This window comes from Guillardia theta (assembly GCF_000315625.1).
Source record: "Guillardia theta CCMP2712 unplaced genomic scaffold GUITHscaffold_10, whole genome shotgun sequence".
Taxonomy (NCBI): Eukaryota; class Cryptophyceae; order Pyrenomonadales; family Geminigeraceae; genus Guillardia; species Guillardia theta.
Genome location: NW_005434664.1, coordinates 107,468 through 128,333, shown reverse-complemented (window position 1 = coordinate 128,333; position 20,866 = coordinate 107,468). Strand labels below are relative to the sequence as shown.

The window sequence follows — 20,866 nt, the reverse complement described above, 5'->3', positions numbered from 1 at the left end:
GAGAGGAGAGGAGATGCGAGGAGAGAGATGAGGAGAGGAGAGAAGATGCAGAGGGAAGGGAACGGAGCAGGAGAAGGCCAATGCGAGGATTCGAGGAGACAAGTTTTGGCGAACCGAAGAAGGTGTAGGGGATGACAAGGCTGAAAGTAGGAGGGAAGGATGGGGTCAGCTGAGAGTGCAGGAAGCAACGAGATGATTCACTCTCAATACTCACTTAGCAGAGAGTCTCAGACGATCGCATGCTGCGCGTTCTCTCGTGAGGGGTCTTCTTACTCGTGCCCATTCAGGCTCCCATGGACTCGTTCGAGCCGGATGCTGGTAGCGTTGAACTTCACGACACTGCTGGAGCCAGCGAATGGGAGGACGCTCAGCACAACTCGATCGACGGGACGAATGAGGACGACGCAGACGTCATGGCGTGCCAGCAGCAGGAGCGACACGCTCCGCGCTTTGACTCGCACTTGTCACTGCACAATGCTGAGGAAGCGTTCTCGACCAGGAAGAAAGCGAAGCCTCGGGCTCCCAGGGTCAGGAAGTTCTCGTCGCTCGGGTTCCGCCTGCTGAAGCATGCGGTGATGAAGAGGAAGGCGGGCTCATGCTCGGTGTCGTGCGACTCTCAGCTCAGCCCGACAGACATCAACGACGCCATCGCAGCCGCCATCTCCCACTACATGCTGCATGAGCCGTCAGATCTGCAGTACCTGACCTCAGACTCCAGCAGAGACTTGTGTCTGGGAGGAGGACGAAACGCGTCCAAGCGGGAGATGCTTCGATCGCAAGGAATCTTCGATCATCTACAGAAGCTGTGCTCGGACGGCGCTGTCCCTCGAATCTTCGGAGAGCGCATGCCCTCCCTTGCCAGCACCTTGCAGACTATCCTAATCGACTACATCCTCACGGGCTCTCCCGAGGCAGCCCCATCCTGCAGCGCAACACAGCAGCCGCTGCTTGCTGCTGCCTCGCATTTTCCGGCTCCGTCCAGTGCGCATGTCTTGACAAGCTCTCTCAGGCAGTCAGCGAGCTCATTCTGCGCTCCTGGCGTGTCTGCGGAGGCCATGGAGCTGTCGAGCGCTGCTGAGGCTGGAGGCTACGCGAGCGTGCTGAAGACCAGCGCATGGCCGCGACCATCGGAGCATCGGCAGGAGACCAACCAGAGTCTGATACGACACTGCGGGGTCTCAGTACCTCAGCACGTGCTCGTGAAGATGCTCTCGGAGAACTCGGTTTAGGTCAACGACAGACTGACGCTCGGACTTGGATGTCTTCAACTTGTTTACTGTATCTTACATATTGGTGGTTGTTCTTGTTGAGTTGTATTTATACCTTATCGTGCCTTGCTTCATCATAGTCGCTGCCCATGGACATGTCTTCATCATGCGTCCGTTCTTGCTCATCGTCTTCACCCTCCTGCTGACTTACTTTCGTCTCTTCCACTTGCTCCTCTCCAACAGCACTACTCTCCTGTTCAACAACTGCGTCCGGGTCGACCAGTATGCCTTCCTGCAACGAGTTTCAGTGAGCAAAACCAGACCACAGACTTGTCTGCAAGTGACTCTACCTTGGAGAACTCATCCAACAGAATGTCGTTGAGCGTGTCTTCTTCTAAACCATTCATGGACAAGCCCGAGAACTTCCTGTAGATTACAAATTGCAGCAGCCATCGCCACAACGACAGCTTCTCATTTCTTGTGATGCTTGCCCATATCAACCTCGTCGTTGACGTATCAACCATGACGATGATCTTGGGTTTGCTGGGCCCCCATACCCTTGCAGTTGGTACGAACTGGTATTTCTTGAAATGGCGATTGAAATCGTTCTCGACTTCAATGCGCTTCTTCTTATGCCGCAGTACGAAGGCATCAAGGTTCTCAAGGTTGACATGTAAATCCGTTTGAATCTTGACGTCTCGGACCGGATCATGTCGTCGATGACGGTAAGCTCTTGCTAGAAGCACGAGGAACAGAGCACAAAACACAAGGTGCAACACGATGGTGAAGAAGGGGATCTTGTCAAGCTGAATCGCCCACTGCAAGGGGAAGTATGAGTTCGAGCTCAGCGGACTTCCGATGCTGCTGGTGGAGACGACGGAGAAGCCAGCGATGGTGGGAGAGCCGGTAGAAGAGTTGGATGACGAATCGATGAGGGCAGCGATCCCGAAGTAACGAGACCTTGCGGTGATGAAGCTATCGAGGAAGACCAGCAGGAACTTGAACGCGATGATCCCCAGCATGATCTCAAAGACGCTGGTCTGCTCTCTCTCAGAGATTGAGTACTGAATCATTCTCCCGGTCTCTTGCTCCAGCTTGAGGACGGTCCCTCTCTCCCGCTTGTTCTGAGCAGTCCGAAGGTTGACGCTGATGCTCCGCACCTCAGCTTTGTAGCAGCAGACAAAGCTGGTCAGGTCCTCGATTTGTCTCGTCAGGTTGTCGTGAGTCTTCTTGAGCTCGAGGAAGTCGTAGAGTTTCTGCCCGAAGTCTTCGAAGGGAGAAGGAGGGACGTGGACCTTCTTCAAGTTCCCGCTGAGGTTGATCATGATCTCTTCCAGGCACGCGATGTCCTCCGACGTCTCGTTCCTCAACTGCCTCGCCTCGTCGAAGTGGTTGGGGTTCGGGTCTCGGACGTTTGTGAGCATTCGAAGCCTCTGCAGGTCGCTCTGGATGTTAGAAGTCCATTTGTACAGCACGACTGCGAACTGATTCATGGCGATCAGCTCGCAGAGCATGAAGATCAAACGATCGTATCTTCTCAAACGGTCGCCTACCACGAGCATTCCCCTCTGTGCAACCACGATAAAGTTGTTCTTGTTCCCGAAATCTCTTGCTCTGACCAGTTGTCCTATCACCTGCGACATCTCATTCTCATACTCGCCATGATCGAGGTAGCCGTCTGCTTTGAGCAAGGGATCAATCTTGGAGGTGAAGAGCAACACGAATCTCGATCGAGAGCTTGAGTTGCCCCAGAAAGCGCTCTTCAGCATGTGATTCTGAGCGGTTGTCAAGAGGTTTTCCATCATCTCAGAGACGTCGACTTGCAAGTCTGTTAGCAGTCTGCTCAACAAGTCCATGGAAATATCGTCGGCCAATCGGTTCTGAATCGCCTCCACCCTGGCTCCGAAGGCGACGATCCCATTTGCGTTGATGTGAGCAGCAACTTCTTCGACCTGGCAGATCCCCTCATCGTTCTTGAAGCTGCAACATCATCACCATCAGGTATTCGTCTATCGAAACAAGCGCTGACCCTATCTCTGCTTCGAAGTTAAGACAATCGTTCTCTTTGTACTCCAAGATGTTGATCAAAGGAACGTCTTTCCCCTGCGAATGATCTCATTGGTGAGAATTACAGCTTTTGAGGAGCTTACAGTCTTTGATAAAATCCCACTTCCGACTTGTTGAAACATGTTTGTAACTCTCCGTTTATGGTTCCTAGTGACAGCATCTTCAGAGGGTTGAAAACGAAATGCAAAACGTCGGTTACCCCTGACGTACATCAAACTTTTCCAGGAAGACTTCTGCGAAGAATGTCATCACGCGTGAAATGAGTCCTGTGTTGATGACAACCGAACTCGTTCGCTGACATTGGAACCCATTCCATCAGTATCGCGTGCACCTGACGAGCTTCACACAAGAGGAAACAAACTGACACACAGCTGACCTGAGAGAGGATCAAAGACTCATGTAGATCCCCTTGCACTTGCGACTTGCCGTTCCCAGATTCCCAAGCCTTCACAGAGAGGTGAGGAGGAAGACATAGCGTCAGCCATCTACCCGAGTCGAGTTGTCCCTCATCTGAGCTTCGCTTCTTCTTAGCGACCAGGGTAGAAACCTTCGAGTGAAACTTGAGAAAAGCGCGAGGAAAGAGCTCGATCTCACGGGCTAGTCACGTAGGAGATGTCTTCAATGAACAGAACCTGCCCAAGACATGAGATAACGCATCACATCCTTACAAGTCAGCTTCTACCTCTGAACGTTCTTCGAAGCCATTTTCAGTCACAATCAGGAAACCTTGCTCGTCAATTATGACGTGTTTCAGATCTCGAACCGGATGCCTTCCATTTCGAACATCAACAACGCGATATGATCAACAACGCGATATCATCGAGTGTAAATTCTTGCACTCACATATCCTTTAGGAAAGCTCTCATATGGCCAGGCTTTGAAAACAGAAACTCGTCCACCTGTGTTTGCAGGATTGAGGTGAAGAAGAGCAGCAGAATCGTAAAACTCACATCATATCGTAGGAGCGGCGGAAGAGCATCCAACAACCTCATTCCCTTATGGGAAGCTTGCAGTGCCTTTGACGAGGTAGATCACTAATGATGAATGGAAAGGTGTTGCCCTTACAATGGTAGAGAGTAGATTCGTTGATGGCAGTCGCAAGGTATTCAAGAATCCTTGCTCTGTCAGATCATAGATAGCGCTTCGTCCCTCTTGGCTTCTGTAAAGCCTTCAACGTGGAGAGACGCGCTGAAGTCTCTCACATATTCATGTATTGACGCACACATCTGACTGCCTCCTCCTCTATGATCGGCTGTCTGCATTCCTCGTCACATCTTTCCGCGAGACGCATCATGTTTGCACATGGTAGATTCAGGCGCATAGTCGAAGTCGAGCTTCCTTGCAAGGATCTGACAAGTTGTTCAGGTCGTGTCGCTCATGGCCAATCGCGAAGCCTTTACCCCTTCGAAGATCAAGACATCCAGTTGCAGCTGCCGCATCCATGTTTCCTGCCATGCGTTCAGATGGACATGATATCGAGAACTTCACACGTCACGTTACCGGCTGATTGTCTTTGATGGATGCCCTTGCATAGTGGGAGACTATATACAAAAGTTTGGCCTGATGACTCAAGTCTCAGATGATACAACCGAGCAGCACAGAGACAACAGAAAATGATCATAATGCAGAGATGTGAGGAATAAGTGAAACTTGTAAAGAACAAGAGTCCTCATCCTTACATGTTGGAAACTGATCTTGTAGGTGATTCCATCCCTATCCGTCCAAACCATGACATCTTCAGGCGGCAGATCGTCCGCCATGCTTTTTGAGAAGGAGGAGGGAGGAGGAGGAGGAGGAGGAGGAGGAGCTACAGGGGGGACGTGAGGCAGACTTGGCGCGCCTTGTCCTCTTTCCCTTCCACCATGTCTCGTCAACAACCCGCCATTGCTGTTTCAGAATGCGTTAGTAGGTCCCGCATCTTTCAAATAGTATTTCAAGTCCCCCTCAGATCAAACAATAGCTGGAGCTCGAGGCACTAAAGTCTGTCCTGCCGGCACAGATCGGGTCACAGCACATGTTTCCTTTGTGATGTGAAGACAAAAACTGTGATGCTGTTCCTTGCTTGCTCCTCTCTTGTACTTATCATCCACCTTGATGCTCCACCTTCATATCATCCACCTTGATGAAGGTGGAAGAAATGATCCTTTCTAAAGAACATTCTCTCGTTTTGATGAACCAATCAAGACGACTCTCACAACTTACCTTTGAGTAAAGAGGTCACAGTAACCTGGTAGTCAGTGACAGCCTCGTCACTAGGTGGCTGCGGGGCCCGTGGCCACCGAGACGGCAGCCGGCAGGGGCCCCGCGTCCCCCCCGGCCGTGATTCACAGAGTCAGCCTGGGCCAAGCCGGGGCTCACAGTCACCAGCGACTGAGACCGGCTAGCTGGCAGTCCAGGATCAGGACAGACGTGGAGGAAATGGGAATGAGCGAGGGAGCGACGGTGATGGCGAGGATGATGCTTGTTGCGGTAAGTTGGTAGAAGATGGCAGGCAGAGCGAAGGAGCAAGATGTTTGGAGGAGGCAAGGGAGGAGGCAAGGGAGAGAGAGAGGGCAGGGGAGGGAGGAAGCATAGAGGGAGAGAGCAAGGGAATAGGAGGAACGGGAAACTGGTAGAGGCGCGATCGTAACGATGTGAGTTGCAGTTGATTCTGCAAGGGATGGTTCCAACTTATGGTATGATAAAAGAGCTCACGGAAAGCAACTTTTACGAGGTGATTGATGGCTCAAACAACGTCTTGGTCCAATTTTATGCACCATGGTATCTCACAAGTGAGCCAGTCCTCGGTCTGAAAGGAAAGGAATTCTCAGGTGCGGACACTGCCGGCTCATGGAGGAGCACTACGAAGATTTGGCCAAGTTGTACAAGGTCAGAATTGAAAGCTGCTTGCTGCAGTAGTTAAAAATCCGCCCAGCCGGTAGCAAACACCATTATCGCCAGGATCGATGCGGACCAGTACCGCTCTGTCAGAGAGTGAGAGTGTCTCCTGCTGTCTTAGTGAGGAAGTGTGTGATGCGTCAACAGCAAATTCGAAGTGAACGGATATCCCACGATTAAATTCTTCCCGAGAGGAGCAAAGATTCCGTCGGATACTTATATGGGCGAACGAGATGCTGAGACCATGGTGACTGACTTGAGAACTCTTCGATTTTGAAGTTTTGATGTGGTGAAAGGTGAAATATCTCAACTCTCAGACAGGAAATGCTGTCAAGTACTTGAAACCTGCCCGGGTAAGGAGAACAGGCGAAAACCAGCTCTCTGTTGATTACCTGTCCCCGCAGAAGACTGTAGATTTAGATGACAACAGCCTTCAAACCCTGACTCTTGACAGTGGAATGTTCATGCTAATCAAGTATGTTCATGTATGCTCGGGTCCCTTCGGTAGATCCTCACCATCTTCACGTGCAGTTTCTACGCTCCATGGTGTTCCCACTGCAAGCGACTCATGCCGGAGTTTGAGAGGGTGGCGGTGGCGTTCCGGCATGAAAGCTCGGTAAGCAGCGTGTGTCTTGGTTTGTCGGTGATCAGATGCAAGGTGGTGATAGCCAAGTTCAACGCTGACAGCAATCTTGAGCTGGCGAAGAAGGTATGTGGCCCTGCAAGAAGACAGTGACTGATGTCGGGCGGAGCAGCACGGAGTAGAGAGTTATCCTACAATCAAGCTTTATTCCAACGCTTCCAAGGTCAGATGCTTCAAACTGATCCTCCTTGTGTCCCTCCCCTTGCTGACGTGCAACCAGGGGGGAATTGTGTACGATGGCGGAAGGTGCAGTGGAGTAGAGGAGGCAAGGCAAAGCTGACTGTTGCTGGAAGGGATGCCGAGTCGATGATCGATTTTGTGAACCGCCATGCTGGGACGCTGCGGAAGTTGGGGGGAGGACTGAGAGAAGAGGTAGACGCTTGCTGCTTGCCTGTGCTGGTCGGTGAAGGGCAACTGGATGCAGGCGGGGATCGTGGCGTCTCTCGACCGTCATGTTGAAGATTTCCTAAGAGATCGAGACCCGAAACAAGTGCGACTTGCTGACATCGACGGCTGTCACTGACTTGAGCTCAAGATTGCAGCAGCACAAGAACAACTGGAGCATCTCGTAGGGTAGCGACGAGGCTTGTCAGCCTTCTCAGTGATTGCTGCAGGAAGCTCCTCACGCGCAGGATGGGTCTTACTACATCCACCTGATGCAAAGAGTGCTTGAGAGGGTAGGCAGATGACCATTTCTTCCTTGCTTTTCTCATCTTCTCGCTCAGGGGGAGGAGTTTGTGAAGGAGGAGCGAGAGAGGCTGGCAAGGTGAGGACGGTGATCTGTTAGTTTATGAAGCTTACAGGGGCGTGTAGAGTTGCAAGTGGGTCGCTCACCCCTCGCAAGGTCTGTCTGCGTCTCCTCCTCCTCCTCCTCCTTCCTGATTTGTCTTCAGCTCACGGAGATGCACAAGAAGCTCCACGTGCTCGACGAGTTTCTTGCCAAGCTGGAGGGGAGGAAGCAGGGAGAGTGAGCGTCTTTTCTTCGCCTTCCTGTGCTAGTGTACATTCTCAGCTTCTCCTCGCCCTCTTCGATCGTCTCCGTGGGTCCTCGTTCTCGTCGTTGAACTCGATCCGCTTTGAGGTCTCCTCCAGTTCTCCCCTCCTCTTCTCTGCCATCCCTTTCCCCGCGCTCTTCGCCGCGCTCTGGTTCAGCTTGGGGATGGAGAGCGGAGTTGCCGCCTGCTGTGAGCGGCTCGTGCCCGGAGAGCAGAGTAACGAGCTGCCGGTCGCTTCCCCGCCGCCTCCCGCCGCCTCCTCAGCACGCGGTCGAGTCTCCTCCAGACGGAGGTCGTAGAGGAGCTCTGAGGCGAGCTGCCGGTTGGACGCGAGGATGTCGTCGATCTCGGAGCGGAACTCGCGCAGGAGGGAGGAGAAGCAGCGCATGAGGTCGCCGAGGAGGCTCGAGTGCTGCTCCTCCAGCACCACCTTCAGCCCTGCCAACGTCGGCACCACGTTCTGCATCACGTTCTTCTTCACCACCTGGCTCAGCAGCTTGTTCCTTGCTGCTGTTGCCGCTGCCTGCGCTACCTCCTCCTCCCGCTCTTCGTCTCCTGCCTTGGTCTTCTGCAAGGCCGAGAGTTTGATCTCCTTGCTCGAGAGCAGGTAGAGTGCGTCTCCCAGCACGTCCTCCGCAGCATGCAGGCCCATGGTCCCGTCGGCGACGGCTCCAAGCACCTCCTCGCAGAGCTTGGCGGTGATCTGAAACTTCTGCTCGTCGGAGCAGTGGGCGAGCATGAGAGTGTAGATCTCCCTCCTCCTCCTCTGGTTGTCTCCCTTGCCCGGGAGGGAGAAGCGAGTTCTCTCCTCGGGGGAGGCCTTGAAGCGGTTGAAGGACTCGTGGGAGGTGAAGTCGTTGAGGACGAAGAGAGATTCAACCAGATGGGCCGAGCAGATCTGGTGCCCGCTCTTGGGAAGCAGCACGTTGAACAGTTGCTTGCGCGCCTGCTCCATGGTCACATGTTGAAAAGAAGAGACGAGAGAAAGTCAGGAGAAAAGGGAAAAGGGAAGAGAAAATGAGGTGTTGGGAGGATAGGAGGAGGAGGAGGAGGAGGAGGAGGAGGAGGAGGAGGAGGAGGGAGGTGCGTAGGTAGATACGTAGGGAGGGAGAAGAGGGAAAGGAGGATGTTGAGAAGGACCTGGTCGCGGATGACTTCATTTTCGTCGACGAGAGCGAGGATGTAGCGGAAGAAGAGAGCGCCTTTCCACTTGACGTAGTCGGTACAGAGCAGAGTGGTGATGAGCGTCTGCGATTCCAGTCAGGCACGGAGAACACGGATAGAAGCAGAGGAGGGCAACGATAGATGAGCGAGGTGGTGAGGGAGGGGAGGAGAGGGAGGGAGGAAGAGGGAGAGAGGGAGGCTGTGGTGTGAAAGAAGAAGCAAGGGAAGAAAGAGGGGGTGTGGGGCAAGAGGAGTTGCAAGGAGGAGCAACCAGCGCGTGCTGACGAAGGATGGCGTTAGGGTCCCGAAGGCAGGAGGCGAGCTTGGAGACGTGAGGGTCGACGAGGGAAGTGAAACGGACGCAGAGGTCGGAGAGAATGACGAGGAGATTGTTGCGGATGACCGGAGAGCTCGTCAGCTGCAGCTCGCGGAAGAAAACTGAACTCATCCTGTGAAGAGCAGTCAGGCGAAGAAGAGGAGAGGAGAAGAGAGGGGGGGGAGGCGTTCTAGGAGAAGCAGTCGGAGGGAGAAGATTAGGCTGATGGAAGATAGGAGGAGGAGGAGGAGGAGGAGGAGGAGGAGGATGAGGATGAAATGAAAGGAGATGTTCTCACTTGGAGGCAAGGGATGCATCCTGCATGCACATCTTTCCCAACGCTATGAGGACGTGCGACTGCAGCTCCTGTAGGGCGAGGGCGGAAGGAGGGAGGAAGGAAGGTCAACGTCAGCTTGCTAATCCCATCCTCCGTCCTCTCACCTGTTCTGCTCCATCCTCTTCCTCCTCTCGCACTTGGTTGGCAGGCCTCAGCAGCGCTTGGATCGTGTTGCTCAGCGTGGTGGAGATCTTCGCACCCTCGAGCGCCATAGCTCCCACCACAAACACCGTGCGCACCATCCGCTCCTCCTCCTCCCCCTCCCTCCCTTTCGCTCCCTTCAGCCTTCGCTGCACAAACGGCTGGAGGCGCTGGAGGCTAGAGTTGCAGATCCTTTGTGCCCAGCTGGGGTCGAGCTGAGGGTTGCGGGTTTCCCGCCTCGACAGGCTGAAAGCTGCCTTGCACTGCCAGCACAATGAGCTGAGAAACTTGAGGAGGAGGGAGAAGGTGGAGAGAGCCTGGGAGAGACCCATGAAGGGCAACTGAAAATGGAAGCAGAGGGAGAGGGATAGAGGAAGGGGGAGAGAGAGACAGGAACAAGGAAGGAGAGACAGAGGAGGAAGGATGATAAGGGCGAGGTATAGAAGATCAGAGCGAGGGGAGGAGACAGAAGATGGTGGACAACCATGTCATGGAGCAGCTGGGGAGGGCTGTCAGCATGCTTGAGGTGCAGCTGGAGCGATTCGAGGAGGGAGGCAACACAATCGTCTGAGAGATGCGCTGCCGCCCTCGTAGCAAGACGGAGAGCTGCTCCCTGCCGCACAGGACAACCTGTGGGCAGAACCGATGAGAATGAGGATCAGGAAGAGGATCAGGAAGAGGATCAGGAAGGTGAGGACTCGGAGGAGGGGGGCGGAGTGAGGAGGAGGACCTTGCTGGTAGGTGTGTAGGAGGACTGAAGAATCGAGTCCTGCGGGCTGCAGGCATGCGATTTCCTCGATGAGTCTCCACATGGTGACATCTTGCTCGTCGTCAGAGCTCGCAACTCTCTCCTCTTGCTCCTCACCGATTCTCGTCTCTTCCTCCTTCTCCTCCTCGCTGATCGCCTTCAGCCGCGTCATCATCTTCCTCGTCAGCCCTGACGGCAGCCCGCTGGGCTTCCTCCTCCCCAGGATGCGGCAGGCGACCTGGAGGAGAGCGACCTGTTCCTACGCGAGAGTCAGAGGAGGAGGAGAGGACAGAAGCTGCCAACGTCGGTGGAGAGGAGGAGGAGTGCGCGGGTCGCCCCTTGCATGGGGTGAGAGCTCGGCTGGTTGAGGGGATGCAGGAGGAAGAAGCAGACAGCCTCAAGAATCCTTTCCTGGACCGTTGGCTCCTGTTCTAAGATGAGGAAGAATGAAGCACAGAAAGGAGGATCAGGAGAGGAAAGCAAGAGCAGGTAAAAGCGAGGAAAGGAAGAAGGGAAAGAGGAGCAGGAGCAGGAGGGAGGGAATGTTAGAATTGGGACAAGACCTGATCCTTAACAAGAGGGAGGCAGCTGCTAAGCCAGCAAGAGCAGAGGGCAGGAACCACCGACTTCTCTTGCTGTGCTGCCTCCTGAAGGAGGTTTGTGACCGAGTCCAGAGCTTGCTTCCGCACTAGCACCTGCGCAAACAAATCATCTCCTCCTCCTCCTCCTCCTCCTCCTCCTCCTCCTCCTCCCCCTCCCCCCCCCCGTTTTCCCTCCCCGCCTTTCCCTCCACGCCTCCCCAGCACGATAGGATCACCGAGATGTCTGTGCATCGCTTCGTGAGCAGCTTCACGTCCTGCAGCAGAGAGCTTTCTTCCTCTCCAGCCTCGATCCTGTGCCTCAACAATACCTCCAGCACCTGCGGAGTCCATCGGCTTCGAGGAGATGTGAGGAGGGAGGGGAGGAGAGGTAGAGGGAGTAGGAGGATGGGGGACCTGCACGGAGGACTTGCGGACAAAACTTTTGCTATCTTCACTTCTCCTCTTCATGATGTCCATGAGTGAGTCGAGCTGCAACTTGACCTCTTGCTCGGAGGTCTGATTGAGATCTCTTGACATTGTCGACAAGTCTCCTGCTCCCTGCTCCTCCTGCATGTGTTGCAGCAGCTGCCCAACGATATCAACCCCGTGCCTGCCCCTCCCCCCCCCCTCGTTCTCACCGCATGCAGCAGCTCCTCTCGCTCCATCACGCACGCAAGGTTGGCAATCGCCTTGGCTCGCACTGATGGCATCTTGTCCGAGCATCGCTGACAGCAAGAAAGTTGGCAGAGGAGGAGATGAGAGAAAGACAGCAAGTTAGAGGAGGAGGAGAAGAAGAGAAGAAGAGGAGAAGAGAGGAGGAGAGAGGAGGAGAAGAAGCGAGGAGGAGGAGAAGAAGAAGCGAGGAGGAGGAGGAGAAGAGAAGAGAAGCAGAAGAAGAGAGGAGGAGGACAAGGGAGGAGGAGGAGACGAAGATAGGAGAAGGAGGAGAAGGAGGAGGCGATAGGAGGAGGAGATAGGAGGAGGAGAAGATAGGAGAAGGAGAAGAAGAGAGAAGGTAGAGATAGGAGGAGGAGAAGATAGGAGAAGGAGAAGAAGAGAGGAGGAGGAGAAGGAGGAGGAGAAGATAGGAGAAGGAGAAGAAGAGAGGAGGAGGAGGAGAGAGGAGGAGAGAGGAGGAGAGAGGAGGAGAAGGAGAACCTGCAGCAGCATACGGAGCAATGGCGCGTTGACTTCCCGGAAGTGCTGACTTCTTCTTCCGTCCTTCTCCTCCGAAGGGCCTTCATCACTCTCTCCGCCGGTCTTTCCCATCCTTGAGGGTTACTAGAAGTCAGTGCCACCCTCAGCCTTCTCCTCTCCTCTCATCTCACCCCTCTGACAGCAGCAAGCTCCCTGCCACCTCCACCGCAAACATCCTCGTCGACTGCTTCTCGTGCCTCGACAACTTGCACGCAAACCTGCAGCCGGAGTTTAGCAAGACGGTTTACCCACTTGCCTCTTGCACCCTCCAGCCCCCTTCTCCTCCTCTGGTGTCTTCGCCTCTTTACCTCACGTAGCAGCTGAGGAACTGCTGCCCTCCTCTCGCTGCCATGAGCTCGAGGATCCTGCAGATGATTCCAGCCACCTGATGCAGGAGGAGCGTTGAGAGGCAGGGAAGGAGGAGAGGAGGGGGGGGGCAGGGAGACTGACCTGGGCTCGGATAGGAGCTCTGTCAATAACCCTCACACTTGCTTGCTGACAGAGGACGATGAGGTTGGCGAGGAGCAGTCCGAGTCCTCGATCCTCCCCCCCTGCTGCAGCAGCTCTTTCCTCGCCTCTGTCTTGTTCCTCAGCTTGCTTCTCCCCTTGTCCATCGACTGCGCTGCTTCCTTTTCCGTTTCCTTCTTCGTCTGGACTGTGCTTCAAAACATCTGACTCTTGAAGACAATGATCGACGATGTTGACGATAGAAGAGTTCTTTATGCAGGCTAGTTAGGAAAACAAACAATTGAGAATCGTTTAGAAGACAGTCAGATATCAAGAAAAAGCCAGAGTGCATCATGACAATATCATTACGGCATGAAAGATTACCGTGTTGTTTGATAGCGCTGGTTTCAATATCCAAGGTAGAAGCTGCTTGATCACAGACTGCAATCAAATCACTTACATGCTCAACTTCGTCCTCTTCTCCTTCCATCCTCCCTTTCTTTTGCTTGTTTTATCTAATGTTCACTCCCCTTCTCTTTCATCGTTGGATCTCCTCATCTCCATCTCCTCTCCTTCTCTTCCCGTCCCATCCATCAAAGACTTCTGAGTGCAACCTTGCTAGTCGTGTCTGCATGTCCGTGTTTCGAGCCAAGAAGATCGACAATGCAGGCGATCGCATCCGCCTGTCGACTACCACCGCATGTGATAGCAACGTGTGTTGAGATCTTCCCCGAGAGTCAAAGAGATACAGAGCACAAGTAAGATCTTACCTCAGCAATCAATTCGTGTGTCTCCATCATCGTCTGCAACGAGACATGTTCGACGAACATTCGAGCTTGCTTGAAGGCTTGATCCCAACAATGCTCGCTGTTCACAAAAGAACCCCCCCGCACCCTATCCTCGATCATATCGTCATCTTCTTCGTCCTGCGATTAGAATCATGGCAGATTATCACTAGGTAACACTCTCAACATGCTCATCCAAGCTCTCATCCATAGCGACGGCTCTTCTCTTCCTCGTCTTCGTTTTCTTCTCTTGCTTCTCATTGCATGGTTCCGCTCCAAACATCAAGCTCTTCAGCATGTAGTGCATCGCAAACTCATCATAGAAGTTGGATCGAGATCCAGGAATGCGCATCAAGCAAAGATAGAGGGCAGCAGACAAGTGAGCAAGGTCGAGATCACTCTTCCCTTCCTCTGCATTCTTCTGGAACTTTTGTGTTCCCGACTGAAGGTCACATGTCAAGGTGGTGACTCCAAGACCATGCTCAGCTACCTTGCAGATGTGATGCAAGAAACTTCCTAGCAGCTTCGGGTCCACCGATTTCCTCACAGCATTCCATATCGACGATGAAACTTCCGATGAAGCTAGTGTTTCAGCAGTGGTCAGAATGCTTGCAAGCACTTGGTGGAGGTCATTCATCAAAGACGCCACATGCCGATCCAGACTGAAAGTGAAATGGATATTTTCTAGGCTGAAATCATCTCCTTCTTCCTCCTAGCTTGCAGTTCAGCATGAATTCAAGAACAACCCCGCTTGCAACCTGTAGTTGTTCCAGTCGAAGGCTTGAGATTTCGTTTTGCAGGTCTTGAAAGATGCTGTCATGGTTCGCTTCCTCCATCCCTGCTCAGTTCCACAGCTAGTGCCTGTCAAGACATCGAAATATCATTCAGCGACACTGACATTTTCAGATATCTCAACGCATCTTGAAATCATCTACTTCGATCAGATCCACCTGGTAACTACATCCCAGGCACTGAAAAGAAATTTGACATCTTCTTTTGCTGGAGCACTCTGGAGTCATACTAAGTTTGCATTCCAAACTCCTGCTACCATAACTCTACTCCTTGCTTCGCTCTCCCGCCCCCTCCCTGCATCTAGCCACTGTCTACACGCCATGGATTCGCGGCGTGGTGGGGATTCAATTCAAACTCATTTCTTTGTTCTTGGAGTTCGTGTGTGAGCGGGGAAGGGGGCCGCAAATATCCCCCACCCCCAATGTTTCGATTCATACTACCCCTTGCAACTCTAACCCCCTCATTATATATCATTTTGTATTGAAACTACCCGGTACTTCATCACCCCACCCGTTAGAGATGCAAAACATTCCCTAGTAGCTAAGAAACCTCGGCAATAGGAGAGGAGAGGAGAGGCGAGTGGAGAGGAGAGGAGAGGAAAGGAGAGGAGAGGAGAGGAAAGGAGATGAGAGGAAAGGAGATGAGAGGAGTAGGATGAAGGGGAGGGGAGGAGAAGGAATTGCCTGTGACCAGGTTCGAGGGAGGAAGAGCAGATGGGCCGCAAGAATTGAAGGGGAGCAGAACAGAGTGAAGGAAGAGAAACAAAGAAAAATGAGAGAGGTGGAACGGGAGAGATGAATATTAGAACAGTAAAGATAAAGATCGAAGCAAATGAGAAAGTATGGAAACACAATCATTTTTGTTTTTTTTGCAGGGTTAAACCCCTGTCTTCTGCTTACTCTTCCCTTTGCCTTGATCTTTCAGGTTTCCTCCCTTGCCTTTCGGTTTCCATTTCTCTTAAAATTCAGCGTTTTCTGGGACTAGTAAGAGATTCTTTGATGCTACCAGGTTCAGAGGAGATGGTAGCAAACGAGGAGGCCCATCGGCCATCGACTGATCACTCGGTCACTTTCAATGAAGAGAACTTGAAGTCGACAGAGCACAACCAACCAGGTGAGCTCGGGGATGGAATAAGGGTCGGGCGAGGCCTCTGTGAAAGACTCCCTCTAATCTGCCGTTGAATCTAGGATGCGAGGAAGAAGCATCGATTGAGGAGCAGACAGAAACAGATGCAGAAGAGAACGCCAATCACCTCAGTGCTGGAGAAGATGAATCTGACAACGATGAGGAAAGTGAGGGAAGCAACGACGGGCAACAACTTCAGCAAAATGCAGAGATGTCAAATGATGTTGGCAGTAATCTACGCACGAATGAAGAACTGTGCGGCCCGCGCATGAGCACGAGTACCAATGGCGAGAGAGTTATCAAGAGGAAAAGGCCGAAGAGAACTTTCTTGAGCACCACGAGACAAATGAACTACAAACGAAAATCCACCAAGCAATCGCTGAGGAAGTCACCTGTTGGAGGGAGTGCGGAAGGCAACTCGTTAGAAGAATTTGCTGACACTGTAATGAGAAACGGCTCGGCGATGGCTCATGAGAAGCACACCATCTCTGGAGTTCATGAAGTCAATGTTGAGAATGGTCTGCCGTGCTATTCCTGTGGTGAAGGACCAAACTGTCCGAACTCTTTCTTTTCCGAATTTTCGAGTCGGTTCAAGCCAACCAGCACCATGGATGGGATCGGGGTCTGTTTGCAGGCTACCTCTGACATCCCAGCAAACACATGGATATGTGGGCCTTGTAAAGGCGAGGCGTACAACTGCTCAGTCTCGTCCAAGACAAGGTCAGAATCGCTTGAGGATTCGATCTTCATTCGGCGATTTGCAACAAACACGCTCTTTCAGTGCGTGTTCAGCCGCAAAATATCAGACCAGACGCTTCATGCCGGTTACTATGTCAACCACACATGCCAACCGGATCGTGTAAACTGCAAACTTTTTGTATGGAGGATCAATGGACACTGGAGATTCGGCTGGAAGACCACAAGGTTGTATTCGTTATGGTCATTACTGCGTTACTTGCTGACTCCTTTGTAGAGCAGTGCGTCAGCTCGAGGTGATGTGGGGTGACTACGAAGAAAACATTTCCTTTGAATTGTGCTATTGCAACTACTGTGGAGGGTCTCCCATCGTCCCTCGATTTACAAGTTTTTTCGGCTTTCCTGTGAGCAAGAAAGCAAAGTCCGTCCAAAAAACAGGTCCTCCTGACAGCTCAGCAAAGAAGCGTGAGATTTGCTCTCAAAATGCAAAGAAAAGGGTACGAGACGGTGCAGGAAGATTTTTGAAGAAATCAGAACAGATTCAGAAGAACACGAAACGTTCCCCCAAGAAAACGAAGTCTCCCTTGCTATCCGGCCGTCGAATGCTTACCAACAAAGCGACTAACGTGGCAAGAAACTCCGATGTCGACCGGTCGATTGACAGGTTCAGAGACAAAGTTCGCAGGCTCAACCAGCTGAGTGAGGCGGACGGAGTAATAACTTCCACCTCGACAAGGACACGCGAGACTGTAAACGATGCTACAGCTTACACGCTAAGATCCTCTGGCGTGCAAGATGCTCTCACAAGTCTGCCTGAACCCTCCATCCGACCTCGCTCGCGTAACCGGAATGGACAAAGAAGCCCAAGCCCACATGAGGCAGAGGATAGGGCGATGGAATTCGATGTGGATGAGCCCAGTTCTCTCCGACGAGGACAAGCAGAACAGAGGAGAAACCAATACACATCGTCAACTTTTGCTAGGCAGCCATCTCGACAGACAAATGCTGAGGATCATGGGAGGGAAGAAGCGGATTCTTTGCGTCAGTCTAACGTCCCAGTGGATCAAGAGCCTGAGGCATCGCCTGGACAATCATCCCTACATTTTGCAAGAGAAAGTGCAAATCTCTGTGAAGGCGAGGCACAAGCAGTGTCTGCGGATGGTGAAGGGATGGCAAGGAGCTTCTCTTCCCTCCGAGAGGAGGCTGTGAGGACAAGAAATCGCAGGCTTGCTGCTGGTTCAGAACAAAGAAGTGCAGCAGGAGGCCAGCCTTCTATCGCTACTGGCAGGCCGCGTGCTAACCATCCAGCAAGCAGAGCAGAGCACGGTCCACAAGCTGAAGGCTCCTCGGTTACATTTGGAGCTGCAGCTTCTGCTTCTGCACCAGCAGATTCTTCGGATCGTTTCACCGGACCAGCAATGCCGGAGGAGGGAAGGTTTGCGAGGAATGGGTTTCCCTCTGCCTCCTCGGCTTCCGACTCTAGGGCTGGAGGGGACCCCAGCAGCGAAGAGTGGAAAGAAATCATGCTCAATACCAGCGTTGCTTTGCGAAATTGGACGAGCAGCCTCAACCACGCCATGGAAATGCGACGCCAGTGATACCACCTGATCCCTTTGAAGCAGCTGACTATCTTCATTGCCACGCAGCCGGCACTGACCATGAGGATGATTGGGAAGCGACATCAGGAAGAAAAGAGTTCTAAACAATGTCTAATGGATATCAAAACAAAGTTGCTGTCACGGCTTATTAAAAGATGACAGCCCCCATGTTGTCTCGCTGGCTGCCAAACTTGATGGATCGCATGCCAGCCGTGCCAGTCCGTGGCAGATAGCGCTGAGATAACAAAACTCTCCTGTAAACCAAGACGACCCTTACGTGTCGCAGTGTTGGTCTGGACCGTCGGCTGTGCTTGTGCTTGGGTTTCACATCCTAGCATACAGTCTATCTCTCATGTGCTCCTCAATCCTTGTTTCGTGACGGCGTGCCGCTGATTAAACTCGGTCTTAGTGAGCAAACTTCACTGAGGCTTGCACAGACAATTTACTGGGGCTCTTGAAACGGCCTGCCTGGCCCTGGCGCGGCTCCGACGGCCGCTCAGGCTAGACTCCGATCGGACCGTTCCCGGAGCCTCCGAGTCCGAGCCCCGGCGCTCCCGGACCGGGCCCGGCGCCAGCGGCCCGGCGGGCAGCGGGCCGCCGGGCCCGGTGGAATCAGATTCCTCAGGCAATGCCGGGTATACCAACTAGTGAAACGAATCATGGCGGGGGGGCGGAAATGGAAGTGAAAGGAGAGGACAGCTGTTGTTTGAGAGGAGGTGTGAGAGAAAGACGAAGGAAAGAGCAACTACTCTGAAACGAAGAGTGTGATAAGAAGAAACAAGAAACAATGGTTCGGCTTAAAAGCCGATACCTTATTGTCGAAATGATCTGGAGCAGCACGAACCAAGATTGTGCTTGTCCATCGGGAGTATCGAAAGGCGTTGTGATGCAAGCAGTCAAAGACTCGGTCCTTCGGAATTTCGGCGATGTGGGGATGGCTCGACTCCAGAATAGGATGCAGAGTATTGCTATACTTGATACACACTTGGACGGTACTGATGCTCATTCTCCTCCTCAGTCAAATATTTTAATCCGCTTGCCAACATCTTCATCATCCGTGAGCCAAATTCGTAGTGTGAAGATGCAAGATCGATTGAACAGCTTCTTCATTGCAGGGTCAAATCGAGCCTGGCACTCGATGCTTTGGAATGCGATCTTTTTCATTAGACACGTGAGGATTAAGCAAATAGGCCAGATCAATGACTTGCGGTTTCAATCCAGATAAAGGATCATGACGTCTGTTGCATGGTTCATCGATCAGTTGCCATGCCAAGAAGGTGAAGGATGAAAGCACTGCTGTACATTGAAACGATTCCAAGTTGTCACAAAGAAGCTCTTCCCATCATTCAGGCGAAGCATAAAGCTACAAGGTATGTTTGCATAACGAGCCGACACATGCATGATCATATTTCTACCATAGAGCTCTCACAAAGATCAAAGTTGAAGAAAAGGTAAGCCGTGTTCAGCCCCGTCCCAAGTGAAATTTAACACACGCTAACGCTCTGAACTTTCCTGATGGATTACAGGAGTTTGATGCCGAAGCACAACAGCACGAAGAGGCGCTCCTTGCGATGGACTTCTAGTAACGGCGAGGTGAAACTTGGCACGTGTGGGTGCTACACGCTTGTTCATGCATGAGATAAGGGAGGCGCGGTGACTTGTAGGAGCAATTGACATGAGAATATCAGCTCATAAAAATATAAGCTCATATTCCTTCATATCAAATATGAGCTTTCAAGACTGAGTGATCGTGAACCTTACACAGTTTACACTCATAATTGACATGTAAAAGAACCATCATCCGTGGTCTATGTCCAGCTTAGCATAGGCGACCTTCCACCTTGTCGTGACTGGATCATCTTAGTTGTAAGGATAGTTCTCCTGATCAGAGACGTTGTTGCCAACGCCGTCGCCGTCGAATCCCTCGCCGTCTCCGAAGGCATCGCCGCTGGTGGACCGTTAGCAGACGCTAAGAAGCAACTTTGAAGGAGCCACTCACGAGTCCGTGCCCCAGGGATAGGTCTGGTTCAACTTGATGTGCTTGCTGATGGCTTCAAGCGAGTTGGTAGCAAAGAGCTTCTGTGCGTCAACAATCTATTGGAGCGCAATCATCACTGATTATACGAACTCACTACAAAGTGAAACTCACGGTAGCGAACTAGTTTGTGGTAATCCGCCCAAAGGAGAAGAAAAGAATAAGAAACAAAAAATGTCAGCATCCCAAAAGCCATCATTCTGAGCGGATGGTATCGAGGACATATCAACACAATCGCATCTCTTCCACCTCCAATCGTTGATCATTACTGTTTCTAAACTTCTTCCAGGCCCAGCCAAGCATCTCGATAGCGTCCACATCTCGCATCCTCCTCTCTCCTCTCCTCCTCTCCCCTCCTCTCCGCTCCTCTCCGCTCCTCTCCGCTCCTCTCCCCCTCTCCGCTCCTCTCCGCTCCTCTCCGCTCCTCTCCGCTCCTCTCCGCTCCTCTCCGCTCCTCTCCGCTCCTCTCCGCTCCTCTCCGCTCCTCTCCGCTCCTCTCCGCTCCTCTCCGCTCCTCTCCGCTCCTCTCCGCTCCTCTCCGCTCCTCTCCGCTCCTCTCCGCTCCTCTCCCCTCCTCTCCCCTCCTCTCCCCTCCTCTCCCCTCCTCTCCCCTGCTCTCCGCGCCTCTCTCCGACTTCCTTTCCTCTCAACGACCGCAACTCACCATCGTCAATCCTGAAATAGAATGACACTCATCCCCCTCATACTCCAGAATCCCTCCAGTGACCACCAGTGACCACTGCAGTGACCAGTCCAGTGACCCTGCAGTGACCCGGTGACCTGCCCGATGATCGGCCGGGCCGAGTGTCACCGGTGAAGATGGATGTCCAGAGTAGTGCTCCTAAAGGAATCACGCAAGGCCTCTTCTGTAGCTATGCGATGATGGCAGGGAGGGCTGACTGAAGGGTTGAGAGTCAGGTGTGAGAGAGAGAGAGGGAGGGAGGGAGGGAGAGCGAGAGGGAGAGAGAGAGGAGACAGAGCATGAGACAGGTCAGCGACTCTCGTATCTTGTATGCCTACGAAGAAGATGCAAGGCAGGGGAGAATGAACGAATGTACAACTGTTGAAAAGTGATTCTTTTCGTGAAGTTGTTTTTTGGGAACAAAGTCGACGG

The 20,866-nt window shown here is 52.6% G+C and overlaps 7 protein-coding genes across 7 annotated transcripts; 3 read left to right on the top strand and 4 right to left on the bottom strand.

Moving 5' to 3' along the window:
• Positions 1 to 293: 293 nt before the first annotated feature.
• GUITHDRAFT_102328 (hypothetical protein) lies at positions 294 to 1,229 on the top strand (the record flags this gene model as incomplete). The annotated part of the gene is made up of 1 exon (XM_005838646.1): positions 294 to 1,229. One exon carries the CDS (start codon positions 294 to 296, stop codon positions 1,227 to 1,229), a length of 936 nt encoding a protein of 311 aa, XP_005838703.1.
• A 27-nt stretch (positions 1,230 to 1,256) lies between these two features.
• On the bottom strand, positions 1,257 to 5,162 carry GUITHDRAFT_161397 (hypothetical protein). The gene is made up of 18 exons (XM_005838645.1): positions 4,955 to 5,162; positions 4,776 to 4,835; positions 4,676 to 4,723; positions 4,578 to 4,624; positions 4,478 to 4,531; positions 4,341 to 4,434; positions 4,226 to 4,291; positions 4,119 to 4,174; positions 3,958 to 4,045; positions 3,870 to 3,907; positions 3,765 to 3,822; positions 3,652 to 3,720; positions 3,575 to 3,606; positions 3,359 to 3,422; positions 3,238 to 3,311; positions 1,823 to 3,188; positions 1,559 to 1,766; positions 1,257 to 1,500 (listed from the first exon to the last, which is right to left on the bottom strand). The coding sequence occupies exons 1-17, from the start codon at positions 5,033 to 5,035 to the stop codon at positions 1,725 to 1,727; spliced, it is 2,337 nt and encodes a 778-aa protein (XP_005838702.1). The 5' UTR covers positions 5,036 to 5,162; the 3' UTR covers positions 1,257 to 1,500; positions 1,559 to 1,724.
• A 772-nt stretch (positions 5,163 to 5,934) lies between these two features.
• GUITHDRAFT_102326 (hypothetical protein) lies at positions 5,935 to 7,766 on the top strand (the record flags this gene model as incomplete). The annotated part of the gene is made up of 15 exons (XM_005838644.1): positions 5,935 to 6,035; positions 6,086 to 6,143; positions 6,190 to 6,248; positions 6,300 to 6,399; positions 6,449 to 6,505; positions 6,557 to 6,627; positions 6,684 to 6,861; positions 6,908 to 6,958; positions 7,016 to 7,041; positions 7,089 to 7,167; positions 7,220 to 7,285; positions 7,410 to 7,472; positions 7,521 to 7,561; positions 7,609 to 7,639; positions 7,689 to 7,766. The coding sequence occupies 15 exons, from the start codon at positions 5,935 to 5,937 to the stop codon at positions 7,764 to 7,766; spliced, it is 1,059 nt and encodes a 352-aa protein (XP_005838701.1).
• Positions 7,767 to 7,803: 37 nt separating this feature from the next.
• GUITHDRAFT_102325 (hypothetical protein) lies at positions 7,804 to 12,888 on the bottom strand (the record flags this gene model as incomplete). The annotated part of the gene is made up of 15 exons (XM_005838643.1): positions 7,804 to 8,736; positions 8,931 to 9,038; positions 9,226 to 9,403; positions 9,569 to 9,636; positions 9,712 to 10,011; positions 10,233 to 10,378; positions 10,614 to 10,755; positions 11,120 to 11,191; positions 11,314 to 11,415; positions 11,492 to 11,662; positions 11,716 to 11,802; positions 12,236 to 12,347; positions 12,406 to 12,492; positions 12,583 to 12,639; positions 12,761 to 12,888. The coding sequence occupies 15 exons, from the start codon at positions 12,886 to 12,888 to the stop codon at positions 7,804 to 7,806; spliced, it is 2,691 nt and encodes an 896-aa protein (XP_005838700.1).
• Positions 12,889 to 13,675: 787 nt separating this feature from the next.
• Positions 13,676 to 14,143, bottom strand: GUITHDRAFT_102324 (hypothetical protein; the record flags this gene model as incomplete). The annotated part of the gene is made up of 1 exon (XM_005838642.1): positions 13,676 to 14,143. The coding sequence occupies one exon, from the start codon at positions 14,141 to 14,143 to the stop codon at positions 13,676 to 13,678; it is 468 nt and encodes a 155-aa protein (XP_005838699.1).
• Positions 14,144 to 15,317: 1,174 nt separating this feature from the next.
• GUITHDRAFT_134086 (hypothetical protein) lies at positions 15,318 to 17,717 on the top strand (the record flags this gene model as incomplete). Its single annotated transcript, XM_005838641.1, has 3 exons — positions 15,318 to 15,411; positions 15,486 to 16,347; positions 16,397 to 17,717. 3 exons carry the CDS (start codon positions 15,318 to 15,320, stop codon positions 17,715 to 17,717), a joined length of 2,277 nt encoding a protein of 758 aa, XP_005838698.1.
• A 1,860-nt stretch (positions 17,718 to 19,577) lies between these two features.
• GUITHDRAFT_102322 (hypothetical protein) lies at positions 19,578 to 19,951 on the bottom strand (the record flags this gene model as incomplete). The annotated part of the gene is made up of 3 exons (XM_005838640.1): positions 19,578 to 19,665; positions 19,717 to 19,796; positions 19,850 to 19,951. The coding sequence occupies 3 exons, from the start codon at positions 19,949 to 19,951 to the stop codon at positions 19,578 to 19,580; spliced, it is 270 nt and encodes an 89-aa protein (XP_005838697.1).
• Positions 19,952 to 20,866: the final 915 nt, after the last annotated feature.

Excerpts from the sequence above, each read along its gene's own strand:
- GUITHDRAFT_161397 (XM_005838645.1), bottom strand. The coding sequence starts at position 5,035 with ATGGCGGACGATCTGCCGCCTGAAGATGTCATGGTTTGGACGGATAGG. Across the intron at positions 3,312-3,358 it reads GTGGGATTTTATCAAAGACT|GGGAAAGACGTTCCTTTGAT; the intron begins GTAAGCTCCTCA and ends GATCATTCGCAG. Across the intron at positions 1,767-1,822 it reads ATAAGAAGAAGCGCATTGAA|GGTATGGGGGCCCAGCAAAC; the intron begins GTCGAGAACGAT and ends ACCAACTGCAAG.